Here is a 15332-nt window from a genome sequence, read left to right as displayed (position 1 = left end):
CTAAGGCTTAACATTCTAAGTCAACTGCTGGATGAAGGGGTTAATTACAGTCGTATTCCAACAATAATTAAGCCTTTGGGTGACATTAACTTGTCACCACGTTTTGGTCCATCTATGTTACGTGGATGATTTCGGAACATTGCACAGTTCTCTGCCCGTGTTGCGTGGCTGGCGTTATGAATTAATGGCCTATCTTTGCCCCTGCACAGTGAGTTGTTTGGGCGCTGTGCATGCAGCCATACATTTGGCAGGAAAACAAACTGCTTGTGCATTGCAAGGACTTTTTGGGCAAATCTAAAACAGCTGGAAGCTATGGGGTAAAAGAAATATCCTTAAATTTTCCCTGCGTAATCAGATATTTAGATTGGTCCAAGGGAAGATGGAACTTTTACTTGGGCCAACATAGGAAATTATATTTAGTCCCATAACCTCAGGTCTCTTCTTTAGAACGTTGCATAGACCTGCGGATCATAAAGAGGGTATGCATACGTGGAATCTGTTAGAATATTTAAATATACAAAATAAAGGACAAAAACTACAAGGACTAAACATTTTAATTTGTGTTGGAAAAAAATATTTTTAGCTCCTGCCATGGAAAGCACTTAGTTGTTAATTACATATCCAAAGCCTGCATATAAATATAGATTTCCACTTCCTTTTAATATTCTTTTCTTTCAAGGAGTGTAACCTTAAGTTATTTATGGTACACAAAAGCATTAGGTTCAAAGTGATCATTCGGTTGTAGTACATTTGGATTACAGGCTTGTAGGCTTTTGTTAGGTTTTTGTACTCGGGCACCAATATGATAAAGACGTTAACAAAGCCATATGCATTCTCTTAAGCAGACATCAGGAAAATATCCATAATGTATGCAAGGAGAAGACTTCTGTTTCTCTGATGCTCTGAGGATTTGAGAAGCCTATAGGAAACCTATCAAAAAAGCTGACATCTTAAATGACCCTGGAGAGAGCTGAAGTCATTATAGCATGCATCTAAAAAAAACTGGAAATCCATTTACCGTTTCCAGAATGAGGCCTAATGCTTGCCGTAGATGACATATCAAAATGGCTATCTCCATGTCTAGCAGGTTGCATAATAAAATCATGCAAAATGGATTATCAATTCCGTTATGCTCTCCTCCATATAGTGGATTGCTTTTTCTGCTAGCTTTACAGCTAAATCAGCCTGCAACACGAGTACAATCTTGGTTAGATGTATGTTTTGATGTTTTACTGTTATACTTTGCTTTTAATATCATCAGACTTGAGGAGGATCATGCTAGCACTCTCTAGTAGCAGAAGAATATTATGTTTTTTTTATTCTTGTTTTGGTGGAAAAAGTTTTTTTGTATTTTTATTCTCATTATCTCATTCTCATTTATCCTTAGTGGAAAAAAAATCGTATTATTTTTCATTTTTATTCTTGGTGAAAAAAACTTTTCAAAGAGAGCTTTTGTCAAAACGCCAAATAAAAATCTCTGTGTGCGTTTTTTTTAGTAACTATATATGAGCTGCAAGTTTGTAGTTTTGGGCTTCAAGTACCATTATTGCTAAAACATCCATGGGCTTTGTTGTACTCTACAACAAGAGATCATTATATGCGCTCAAGGAGTATTGTCGGTTCATATCGAGATTTTTTTTTTTATTTCCCTGAAAACAGATCAATATTTTCTTAGTTATTGATATTAATAGTAATTGATATCATATTATTAGTTATAATCTATGGAGCACTATGCGGATGCAGTGTTTTTACCTATGCTATAGACGTTTTATTGATCAAACCAAATAGGAGCTAATCTACATTAGCCTCCTAAAGGATGTTACTTTTAAATACAATCGACAAAAAATACATTGTTAGTATCTGCAAAACTTGAGTTTCCAAATTTTTTTTTTAAATTATACTTTTTTGCCCTAAAGCAATTAACTCCTGCAAAAGCTATTGCATAGTTCCCAAACAAGATAATTACAGCGGAAGCCATTTTTTCCTCCCTCTCTCTCAATTCGCCCTTTAGTCTAATCAGAATACTTAATGAGCATCTGTGGGATATGAAATTAATCCTTCTAATGAAGGAAGGACCTTTCTAATTCACTTCCAGCCTTAACATTTGCGAATCCCTTAACGCTGGGAGGATTAATACGGCAATCTCTGTTTCTCACTCTGCCAGGCACGCAAGGACTAGAGATACAGCTTTGGGTCCTGCCCCTCTTCATCAATTCAAACACTTTATATTCAGTTACAGTGGTGTTTTGAAGTTTTAAACATGAAAAAGCTAATATGCTTGTTCTTCAAGTTGCTTTCTAAAGCCTGAAAATGATTAGAATGTACATTTTGGGCCACATCTTTGAAACGATTTAGTCGTAGACAAACACTTCTTGCTTAATAGAAGACATCCTCTCTCATCGTGCTTTATTGCCAGAGACAGGAATCAACATCATGTTCTACCACAGCAGCTGGAAGCCCACAGATAAACCTATGTGGACAGTGAAGTCCTTGTCTCCTGCCGTAATCCTGAATAATCATGAAAGAACACGTTCAATGGATAGAGAATGTATACTTTCTCTTTTTATCTTTCTAGATGGACAGATGTTTAGGTATCCCAAACAGACCTCAAGGACCACTGGGTATTTGCCTTGCCTTATGCCTAGTCCGGGCCAGTGACTGGGCCACACAGAATATAACTCTTGTTTTATATAGCGCCATCATTTTCCACAGCGCTGTACAATGTGTAAACAGGACATGACAAGTAGTATATAACATGACAATTAGACTTACAGCAACAACAAGTGAGGAGGGCCCTTCTCAAACAAGCTTACAATCTAGAGATCTTTGTTATCAGTTGTACTTAGCCATTTTGGTTATAAGCCCCATTTAACCGGTGATACTGGATATTTTGGCTGTGTGTTAAGATTTACAGGAGAAAATATCTTTTTTCTCTGTGCTCAGTATTGTAATAATTTTGGTTCATGGGAAGCCTTCTGGAAGTGCCTTCCCTCCTGCCTCTAGCATCTTAGAATTTAAAGTCCATTCTTTTATAAACACTGTAAGCCTTTTATTTCTTTGTGCCAGTTACGTCCTTGAAGTGCTGCATATGGTGACCATTATGCTTGCATACAAATGTATAGTATTCTTTTCTTTATTGTTCGGATTTCATACCTCAGATTCAACTTCCTTTGTTTGTGGGAATACGTACAGCTGCCGAGTGTATAGATTGGTGTATAATGCACATTTAAAATATTTGCAACACGCGAGGAAAGGGCCAAATGTGAATTTTAACCACAAAAATACAGTTTTATACATACTTTGCGTGTTAATGTTTTATTTATATATTTTAAAACTATTTCGACTCCCGGAGGATATGAACAATAGTCACGTATCTGGTGAAAAGGTTTAAGACGCTCTCACAATGTTTTTACTAAAATGTTTCATATTTGGAATAAAGAAATGGCCTCTCTTAATGACTGTATTGTTAACGGCTGCATTTGTATTAAAATATAGGCAAATGGTGGCAGCCATCTTCTACAGACTACAACTCCCATCATGCCTTGCTCTTTAGACGAGGACTTTCATTTTGGTTTTGTGTAACAGACAAGAGTCCCAGCCATGCTCTCCCTCAGCAGTCATAATTCCAGAGAGGTACTGGCTTTGCAGAGGGGCAGTAATCATAAATTATCGTTACAAAAAAATCTTTAATAGTGGATTGAGAGTGCACGGAGGTATAAGTCTGTCTAAAGATGGATATTTTAATATAGGAGGTTAAAGGGAAGTATTTAATAAAGGACACAGTCTTGTGTTTCTTGAACGGGTGCTCATCTAATTGACTAGTGCCTTCAGAAAGCAACACGGGGAATCTAAGATATCCTCATTGGAAGAAAAGAAACATCCTCTAATCTTCAGAGGGTCGAAAATCCCATCTGACTGAGTTTAATAGGTCACCTACACATTTAGCTTTAAGTAATACTGCAAGGATTGGATTGTAACCTTTCCACTTCAGCCCCGGGCAGGGCAATGAGTCACTGTCTACCAGGAGACAGATGCTGCCTCGCTAATGGCAGGCAACAAAAAGAGAGGAATTCGTCAAATCCCAAATATCCTTTTGGAGAATAAGTACCCAAAACCCTAGGAGAAATAATTCCATATAGGGCGAATGAAACAGAGAATGTTTATACACATTCCTGCTACAATTACCATTTTTGTAGCATGATGGTACACCAGCTAAATTTGGATTTGGAGACAAAAGACATGCTAAGATTTTTGCTTATTACTGTGGGTTTTGCATAACATCCGTATCTTATGGAGCCTTTCGCGTTGATAAGATTGTGTATGCGTTAAAACATGAAAACAATTTTTTCTTTCTTTTTTAAATCAGTCCTTGAAGGTTCCAGACAAAAAAGTAAATGATCTAATGATCTAAGATGGACACTTCGGGGGGGGGGGGTTAAAATGATGGCTTTGTGGGCTTTTGAGAGTATGGGATTTAGCAACTGAATGTACTTTATTTACAGAGTTAATTGTAATTCCATTTCTGCTAGGGTTCAGGACTGCAAAGAACTCATACACTCATACCTATGACATTTTAAAATGTTAGAAAAAGAGAGACCAAGGGAGAAGAGTAGGACACAGAGGCGCTGTCCCTCCTAAAAAGTTACTCTTGGGAGATACTCTGTTGATTAATCACCTAATTCTAGTAACTCAGAAAAATTTCGAATGATTCTGGCCTTTGCCAGTAGACCTAGACATCCTTCTATCCTTTCTATTTCCTCTTTTCTTTTAATACATTAGTAGGGTCAGTAGGCTACAGTCAATATTTTTTTTTTTTTTTGTTATCTGATGTTTAGTGTTTTGAGATTATTATAGCAGATTTCAGTGTTCCAAAGATTAGAAGCATTAGAAGTGAGAAAGGTTTAATTAAGGATCAGACATTACACCAGCGTCGTCAGCCGTTCTAGGAAATCCTAATGGGTAGGTTATAAGGGATTCAGCTAGAATTAATGGCGATGGGGCATATGATGGGGCTTATGAAGTAAGGTGCAAACATCGATATCCCTTTATGGTCTGCTCAAGGGTCTTCTAACATAAGGATACTAGATGTGAGTGGTGGTTTGGCAACTTGGACAAGGCAGTAATTACCTTCTGGGCTACTCTGATTTGGTTTTGGCCCATTGGAGGCCATGGATATGCAGTTCCCCTCCTAGTACATATGGTAGCAAGGAGGAATCATACCTTAGACAGGGAGAAGCACCATATGGAACTAGGTGGAAATAAATACCACTACCCCCTCCATTTACAGATAAAAAGGATTGTCCTAACAGACATGGCCATTTGGCAGAGCTTGCCCTTAGGGCTGAAGTTAGTTAGCCCCTGTGCAGAAATATATAGCTGTCATTCCCTTCTAGCAGTACATATTAGCTTTAAAGTATACTTTTGGATATACCCTCTTGGTGTTATTGTGCGAAAAACTGGCATAGCAAAAAGAGATATTAGAAATATTGTACATAATACTGCATTTTTGTTTCATGGTTAGCCATTGAGCTAAAGCAACACAGTTACTTAAATACAAATTACTGCAGTACGAAACCTTGACAATTATGTATGGAAAATGTTCCATTCTATGACAGAATTTAACATATACAAAATTTAATTTCGTGGTTTCAGCAGTCTACAGAGAGCAATTTTGCTGTACGCTTGCTGATTCCAACAGAATGAATTTGCAAGTACAAAATTTATTTTTCCTACCCTCTTGCAGTGCATCGAAAACATGTGAACACGGATACCTTTGTTAAGTGTCAAGTGAAAAACTGATAATGTATTTTTTTTTTTTTAACATTATCGGGAAAGACGAGAACTGGAAAAACCTAACAGGTACAAAAATAAACTAATTACGAAAAAGATAAGGATTATACAATGAGAATGGTTCTGGGAAAAACAATTAAAAATGTCCTAACTGAGGTGGTTTGGCGCTGCGTCTAGATATATCCAGAACAGATCAGCCTGCTCTGCCTAATGATATATTATTGAAGTTGGCAAAAATTGAGTTTGGCTCGTTACTGCAGTGGTGCACAGACTGTCCATTAATACTTGTTCACCCATAAATGTCTAATTACATATGTGGATTTCCTGCACATTGGAGTCCCATAAACACTTCAAAAAATCACAGCAAAATGTTCTTTTTTCCGGACGTGGAATATGATCGATGGCCCTCGGAGGACCGAGGCGAAAAAGCTCCAAAACACGACACTGGGAAAAATCTCCAAATGTCACATTTCCTCCCCTCTGAAAGCGTGCAAAGCATTTCTCCAGTCTGGTGATCCTGTTAATATAGCAGTGAAAGCTTATTAAGCATACAAAGGTGACCCTGTAATTGGCCCGAAGGATGTTGTATTCGGCTATTATGAGCTTGCCAACTACCTGCAGGTCACCAGTGATCCAGTTTATTTTTTACATTTTCTAGTAGACGAGTGACTAGGGAATGTGAGAACCGTGAATAAGATCATGATCATAATATAAATGGATTTTTCCTACATAATGCTGGAATGCATAAAGACTGCTTCGGCTTCCTAGTTCGTTTTTGAGTCCCTCGGAGTGAAAGGGTACTTATTCTTGTTGAATTGTAGAAGAATATACCATCGCTTATTCATGCTATGAAGGAAGGAAAAGGGAGCAATGAGTCCTTTTCTTCTCCTGTTACATAGCAATAGAGTTTTAACCTTATTATTTTAGCTGTATGTAATTCATCTTGTTTGCAGGTGTGTTGCTATTCCAAAATGTGTCCTCGGTTTAGAATTGGATTGTAATTACCTGGAGCATTATTCTATTTTATTAGTTAAAGGCTGCTTTCCTCAACATCCATTCACTTAAGGGAATATCCATTATATATCTTTGTCTGCAAGTTTGCCTCAGATAAGTGGTAGTGTCATGAAAATGAAAGGTTGAAATATTTTACTAATCTCAATGTAATACTTGCCGTTGCCTTTCCTCACACTTTATGTCTCCTTGTCTCGTAGGTGAGAAGCCATACAAGTGTTCCTGGGAAGGATGTGAGTGGCGTTTTGCTCGGAGTGATGAGCTTACGAGGCACTATAGGAAACACACAGGGGCAAAGCCATTTAAATGCAACCACTGTGACAGGTAAGGAGAATGTCCTGTGATCTGGCAAACGAAATAGTCCCTGTATAAGATAGGCAGACCATACATCACACATAAAGCTGACGTGCACTATAAGGTCTGTGCTCAGCTTTCACTAAATGTCAAGATCTCAGTATCCCAGTGTCCTTTTATACAGCATGCGATGTTCTAAACCTTTTGGACCTTCTCGCTATTAAAAACTCTGCATCCGTCAAATAGTCTAAAATTATGTAAATGTTATTATAGGATGCGCATTTTTGAGTACCCATGATGTTATTTTGTCCAGATACATTTGGTGCAGAATAGAACGTCCTTAATGATTAATGATTAATAGTTTAATTATTGTCTAACCACAAGAATAGAAGTGGAAAAATGATCAGTAATCTCAAGTTGCTAAGGGATGCAAAGGTGAACCTGACCATTGACTTAATAGCACTGTACAATGAGACATTATGATGTCATCTTTACAAAGGATTTCGATTTGTTTATATATCTCCTTTTATTTTAAAAAAATTATATATATATATATATATATATATATATATATATCATTCATTTCTTTGTGTAAGAGGAGTTACATGGGTGTTGCTTTCTTCTTTTCACCCTACACAGATGACATAAAACCTCAATAAGTTGTACTGACAACCACTTTCTCACTCTCTTAGACAACTCTTCCAATAAAAATGTTCTTCATTATTTTGCGTCCTAATGGAAGGAAGTCTCACAGAAAGAACAAGAATTCCTGTATGGGGAAAGAGAGGTTGTAGGGTGAAAGGGACAGAGAGCTCCTGTAATTATAAGTGACAGGCCTGACATTATCATCTTATGAAAGCCGAGTAGCAAAGGCCTAGCAAGCCAGACAAAGCCTCGGTCGGGCTATTGTCAACGTTATTGAATAAAGATGTGCTTTTAATCACATTAGAAAAGGGCTGGAGAAGATGGGTTATCAGGCCAAAGAACCCAGGAGTAGCATTAAAAATAAAGGGCCGGGAAAATGTCTGTAATATAATCATGTTTATATATTTAGCTGCTAGTCGGATAGCAGGTCAGGAAACAGGAAGGCAGCCTCTTACTTTGATTGCAAAGACATGTGCTCTTTGCGCATCCTGCCTTCCCGAGACCTCACTGCTCCCTCCTGTGACACAGTCCGGTAATAAGCAAACATGAGTACTATACACAGTGCCGTTAAGAAACATACCCGTGTCATACTGTTTATATGTATGATTCGCACCCTCTCTGTGTCCTAAAATGGAAAACAGGTATTACAATAAATGAGTTTTGATAATGAATACGTTTGGAGCTATACAACTAAAATAGAACGTTCAGGTCGTGGGCCCCCATCACCTATGAGATTTAGGGGCCTCGTTATTTCCCCCCTTCCTGGTTAAAGGGCCACGCAGAAGGGTCAGTTCTTCATGGTTCCTGTTCAAGGTTGGGGAATCGCCAGCATCTTTAGAGGAAGGTGGTGGTCGAAACGCCAGCATCCACCTTCCTTACCAAAAAGTCAAATCTTCAGGAAACTGGCCCCACTTCAGCCAGAGATGAAGCAGTACCTAGTGATCTACCCATGGCAAAACCCTATTTTACAGTATACTCATTTCTTACATGTGTCCCTAATGTGTTCAAAAAATGTTTTTGCAAAATTGAGTTAATGTTTGAATTTTCTTTGTTTATCTCCTTCTGAATTATTTAGCATTTTTTAAAGATGCCGTTTAAAGAGGCAGTAAAATGCAGTTGTCTGTTGTATTTAGTGTCCTAGTATCTTCTGTCTTTATTGCGCAGAAGCCCCTTACTATAAAATCCCTGTTATCTTGCATGTTATCTTGCATGATTCAGAAAGCAGTAAAGCCTGCACCATTTGTAGTCTCCAGAATTATTAGTCTCCAATATGAGTGCACCATTTTTAGCCACGACAAGGGTCGTGAACGGAGGTTCTTTAAATGAATCACCTTGTTTTACAGTAGATCTGTCACTTACGCAGTGCTATGTGTACAAGGGGGAAATGTCAATCATAAAAGAAAGGCATGAGAAGGGGAAAATATCTTCAGAACACAAAATTAGGTGATAGCTGTGCTACGTTTTGCTTCCCTTAAGTGAAATAGTCACCAGAGCAATTAAATGGACCAAAAAAACCACAACATCAAATACTCTTTGTAGGTAAGGTGTAAATTAACTGCTAAATTTACTGATAAATGTATTAAAATTTCCCTTTATTAGACGTGCTAACACTGAAAAAGCAGGGTTTAAATATTATGTTTATATATCATGTCTTTACTTGTATAATTCATTAGTGTTTTCTGCAGTGCTTTACATTGACCGAACAGTAGCGGGGATCCTTTCTAATGAAAGCTATTAGCGGACAATATGGCAGTAAATAGGTTAAAGGACTTTAACAATAAGCTGGATCAAAAACGTCTAAGATAGATTTGGTTCAAAGTAAGCCGCCATGGTAGAGTTAACATTTGTATATATTTACTGTAGCATATTTTATGGTTAATGACATTCTTTGTGCTGCTTAATTGATAGTAAAGTCAGCACCATTAATTGCCATTGTAATTAAATCATATGTATGCATTAGCACTATGGTGCCCAGAGCCTTAGAGCGGAGAAACTCATACTTTCAAGGAGAACATTAAGGGATATATATGGAAGCTCTCCAACTGAGGCTAATGGCTTTTCAACAGATGGTACGGAAAACAGAAAGAAGCAGAAGGCCAAGGGGTAGGGGGCAACAGAAAGGTAAATAATCAAACATTCAAAGGGTTTAGGGGAAGCTGCAAGGAGATCTAGAAGGCAAAGTCATTTGGTGATTTAACCTATTCAGTTCCAGGAAGACTTCTTTCTGGAAGCTCGCTTTCATTAGGTGTCCGTGATGTTGGCACAGAGCCAAGACATTTTGTAGAAAAGTGACAGTGAATGATTTGAATTTGAAGAATTCTCAATTCTTCAGCCTAGAAACCAATTCTTTTCTTTATCCTCTGCTACACAAGGATTTTAATGTGCTCTTCACCCCTCGTGCACTCAGATGTTTAAATCATAAGCGTTTCCTTTTTTAATAATGCGTTCCCTTTACAGCAAAAGACAGGTTGGAGACTGTTGCTAGGCGCTGATTGTAAGGGATAATGATTGCAGGTATAATGCCGTGCAGGATCCCAAACTGCTTACACAAAATCTGTGATATCGATGTTTCTTGGCTAAATATCAGGGAGAGGTAGTCAGTATGTTCTCACTAATAAGAACAGGCCAGTGCTTTTCTGCTAAGCTGGCCAATTTGCCTAAAATGGTTCTTTTACATTAAGATGATATATGTATTCTACATCTTGCAGATACGCTTCAGTTGACAGGTAATAACTCACGGTACGTCTAAACGTCTATACTAACTGGTTCTTGTGAATCTCTTTCATTGCAGATGCTTTTCCAGGTCTGATCACCTTGCTTTGCACATGAAGAGACATATCTAAGGACATTAACAAACACATGGCTCTTTGGCCTTGGTAGTGCCCAATTTTTGATGGACACTTCTGGCGATACCCTTAATCTTGCAGGAGAAACATTGCCACATGTAAAGCTCTGTACACAAAATCCATATGAAATGTTAATGTATCATCACATGCTCGCTCATACAAGAGAACACGGTCTGTTTTTTATGCCTTATCCCCATCCTGATTGAGACGGATGCAGGCAGATGACGGTTGATTTTTAAGGATCTGTGATTTCCTCATACAGTTGCATACTGGATGCTCTTATATATGTTACCACGGAAACCAAGATAAACAAGACTTGCCTGCAAGTGGACAGTGGTCTTAAGGAGCTCTGAAGAACTCACTTTATTGCAACTCAGAAGCTACTGAAAAAAAGCCACCTTCAAGTTGCATTGTTGTAGCACTAATACTTTCTTTTAAAATTTATTTTAAGAGAAAAGAAATAAAAAGACGGATTTCGAACTAGGAAACCAAATGTCACTTCATGAGCCTGTAGGTTTGTGTTAATATCTGAAGACTCCATATCAAGAAAGGATCCTGCTACGTATTGGTTCCCTGTGGTTTTGCTTCTTCACTGACCTTTTATCTCAATGCCATAGGCCTTACTGGCACAAAACTGGTGGAGTCACAAATATAAAAGTGTCTGCAATTGACTGGTCTATATTTCAATAGGATTCATGAATGGAGGATCGCCAAGAACAACTCCTTATCCCCCACCTTTTCCTCAATTATTTATTTTGTATTTCTTTCATTTGTTTTACATTGTATGCACTAGGGACTTGTAAAAGCCACTAACACTGACTGTGACAGGACCTGATTTGTCAAAAGTGAAGTGTCCTGGCTTCAGTGTGTGCACTTCCAAAGGTTAAAAACCTTTCCTTTTTTAGTTCTGTTTAATTTGAAAAAGAATTTGAGAAACTTTGTTCTGTTCACTCTATGGACTATAATCTGAACTTTTATTTCTCCACCTGGACACTCTTAGCTTGGAAGTGATCAGCCACCCATAATTTGCTACTAAGGTTTGGCAGACTTCAAGCATTGTTCCACTGAACTTTCCACACTTTGTGCTTGATCATTGACTTCTAGTCCTAACATTATAATAGTTAGTAACTTGATGTTATTTCCAGAGCAGCTGCATTTTTTACTAAATATTTTGTTTAAGTGTCAACAACAACTGCAACAAAAAGCCAAATATCTGAACCTGTAGAACACTGAATTTTGAAGGACACCTTAAAGTAAGTTGAGTTTGTACCATCAGTGGTCTAACAACTGACTCTTCCTTGCATACGAAGGTCAACAACTGGGCACTTTTTAAAACAATTCAGAGTGCTCATATAGGTAGGAATAATGGCTACATTTATCCAGAAAATTGACTTTTTTTTCCACAGGGATATCATGCAATTTCCAAGCAGAAGGTCCTGTGCGGCCTTACATTTTTAATAACATCAGGGGTTGTAAAGGAACTAAACCTTACCTATAAAGAATAAATGAGAATCTACCACAAACAACAAATGATCCATGTACATATAAGTCATATCAGTTGTCATTAGGCTGTACTCCAAAAGCTGCCAATCAGACCATATCAAGTGATCAATTCAAGTAGGTGTGGTGGGGAACAGGTTGTATATTTTGTATATTCTGGGACCACCCCTAAGCAGCTATTAAAATTGCACATTTGGCCCCACTGTGTCCAGATGAACGCAGCTCTTTTACCCCAGCCAACTGGCCTCTTTTTATCTTGTTTTGACTCCTTGACTGTTAAACAAAAAAAAAAAGAAAGAAAAAAAAATAAAAAAGTAAAATGAATAAAAAACATAAAATACTTAAAAAAAAATACTTAAAAATCATTAGAAAAGAAAACCTTTTCAAAGTCTGAGACCTAAACAGATGGAATAGATCAATAAATGAAAGAGCAGCCTTGGCACTTACGGTTTAAGCTTGCAGTTGCCAGAGGGACACAGAATTTTGATTTCAATTTCCCTCTGGCTGCTAAAAGGGTTTTAAACTTCCCTTTACTATTGACATGTGGTACCTGCCCATTGTTGATTATTTTTTATTTCTCACTAAATATATTAAACTCTCGTTATTTTATTGTTAGAATGGGGCAGGGAGATGTTACATGATCAAGACCAAAACCTAAGAATATTTTAGGTGTTCCGACAAATCTTGTAACAAAGGAGGAAAGAAAATGTTTGATTCCAAAGATTTAAAAGCAAAACGTACTTAAATATACCTGAAGCACTGCTTGTCGACAATCCTTGTAGTCTTCTGCTTCTGCATATGAATATATTTATATTTTAATTACATGGCCATCTTAAGAAGTTTTTAATGGGTTTGAAAAGCCAAGGGGCATGTTACATGTGATGTAACCATTAGACCATTTCACAAAACAAGTACTAGTCCTGATGTTAAAAAAAACATGTATTATACACCCCCATGCAATTGAAATTATTAGTTTTTATTTTTTGAAAAGTTACATTTTTGGGTAACCCAGCCATTTTTTTTCCCATCGTCCTCAGATATGTTTTTTCTCCCAGTTTATTGGTGTTTTTATGATATTGTATTGGATTTTACTTAATTGTGAAAATATGCAGATTAATATTGGCTAGCAATGCATATGCAGTATATTCCATATAACAGCCCAACCGAGCCATCGAAGAGGTTCATTAATCTTTAAATAAAACTGGTAAACTACAGAAAGACTCTAGATTTTGAACAGCATATACATAAATATCAGTTCAATAGGCACAAAATAATATCCAACCACAGCCCTAAATTGTTGTCCAAAGCATGTCTTTTTGCCATATATGTTGCCATTTTCAATCTAAAATTACAGTTTTTCCTTTATACTATTTGTCATATGTTATACTTGTCATACTTTGTCATATGTGTTTACAAAGGTTTCCTTAAGAAGAAAGAAACAACGTTTCTTCTGTGTCATTCTGGGACTTTTACATTATATCATCAACATATTAACAATTTGGCAAAATAACAGAGCCCCTCAAAAACGGACTTCTTGCCCAGACAGTGACAGATAAAATGCTGAAATAACATGGCTTTAATGGTAGTCAGTAGCATGCTGTCTTTAATGGGAGACAATGCTTTCTTGAACTTTTTAAGCCAGGAAATTTCAGTCCATTTCGTAGCAGCACAGAAAATCTGGATGTCCTCAGGGGGATCACACGTGGAGCTGCCAAAATGACTGATCCACTGATTGAGCCATCTGTGCTTATGTGTGACCATCATACTAAAAAAAATTGCAGTGTTCGCTAGTCCTAAACTCAAAAATCTTCTTTTGTGTTTTATACTTTTAACCAGACGTATTGATTTTGGCAACTGTCTTGTGGGCTCATGTATGGCAAAAACCTGATGCTTGAGAACACCTTTAAAAACAGAAAGTAGCATATTTGTAATTTAATATGTCAGCATTTAGTTGTAGATAGATTAAAATAATAATGGTTTATGTAATGGTTTTATCAAAATACCATCTACAAGGCATGCAGAGTTACAGATCACTATTTTGATTCATTTCCAAATTTTGTAAGGTTTAGCTTATTGGCCAAATTTTTCTTTCACTGTTTTGAACAAAAGTAGCATAAGATGCCTTTGAAATTCAAACCTGCATCATTTAAATGATCGGTATAATCTTGTTTCATATGATGAAAAATCAGCAAACACACAGTTTGTATGTATATATAATGTACATCCTGGGGGAGCTATTTTCCACATTCTTTAAATATAAAAAAATTCCCAAAAGTACATCAAAACACACAGTTAAAAGGGTTTCATCCATATTGATTAGGAATAAATCTGGGATATTTTTTTCTAGCTCTGTCTGCCATCTGAGCAGTGACCTTACTCAGGCAAAATGTTATCAAACCAGGCTTCAGTTGATTGCACCAATTTTTTTTCATTTTCTTGTCACAGCATAGAGACTTAGTAGTGGTTAGCATCACTGAAGATAGCTCATATATGTCACACCTGTACCATCTCCTTGGGAAAAAGACAATTTAAAGACAATTGCTTATAGAATGTACACATTTTAAGAGAATAACCCAACCAAGGTCTTTTCCTCCCATTGAAAACCTTAGTTTAATAAAATGGCCACCCTTATTTGCTGAGGAACCGGTGGGATCCAGCAATCATGAGTAGCCTCCTCAGATCCCACTGGATTGTCCCAGTAGTTCACAATCTCATTTTTTTTCCCTTTTCACTAGCTCGCTTAAGGGGAAGATTGTCAATGTATTAAGGTTTCACTCCTTGTTTGCTGGGTGGTGCCGACCTTTTCTCTCCCCATCCCAAAATGTAATCCTAAAACGTATCACTTTAAGATCAAACCTAGTGTAGTATTTCATAAATGTTGCACTTTTTCAATCTTGTATTGAGAACCCAGAGGTTGAGAAGATGGACACCCTCTGCTCCCCTCCGTTGAATGAATGAAAAGTGTGATTGCTTTTTTTGTTAATTCCCCTATTCATAATTTTTGGTAAGCAGATATTTAGTAAGTTGGGATATTTCTGCTGCCTTATTTTCAGCCCAGTGAGTGGAATTGTTTAGTTAGAAGATTTAGGAGCTTGAAGTAGTATTTTTTTTTCCTTTGAACTCTACAATACTGGAGGGGCTAGCAGGTATTGCCTTCCCATCTGGCACTGTAAGGTTTAACTAATTTCCTTTCTAAAACTTATTCAGGCCTTTTTTATGTGTGCAAAAAGTAAAAAAAAAAAAATT

General features: G+C 37.1%; 1 protein-coding gene across 1 annotated transcript in view; it reads left to right on the top strand.

Annotated features, from left to right (window-relative positions):
* The window catches only part of KLF7 (KLF transcription factor 7), a 55422-nt gene extending 42642 nt beyond the window's left edge, over positions 1–12780 (top strand). Inside the window, exons 3-4 of the mRNA XM_053472297.1 lie at positions 7002–7125; positions 10532–12780. Coding sequence (XP_053328272.1) covers positions 7002–7125; positions 10532–10583 — 176 coding nt within the window. The 3' untranslated portion in view covers positions 10584–12780. The remainder of the gene's footprint in view (positions 1–7001; positions 7126–10531) is intronic.
* Positions 12781–15332: the final 2552 nt, after the last annotated feature.

Source organism: Spea bombifrons, chromosome 7 (genome assembly GCF_027358695.1).
Source record: "Spea bombifrons isolate aSpeBom1 chromosome 7, aSpeBom1.2.pri, whole genome shotgun sequence".
Lineage (NCBI taxonomy): Eukaryota > Metazoa > Chordata > Amphibia > Anura > Pelobatidae > Spea > Spea bombifrons.
This window is presented reverse-complemented; position numbering and strand designations above follow the sequence as displayed.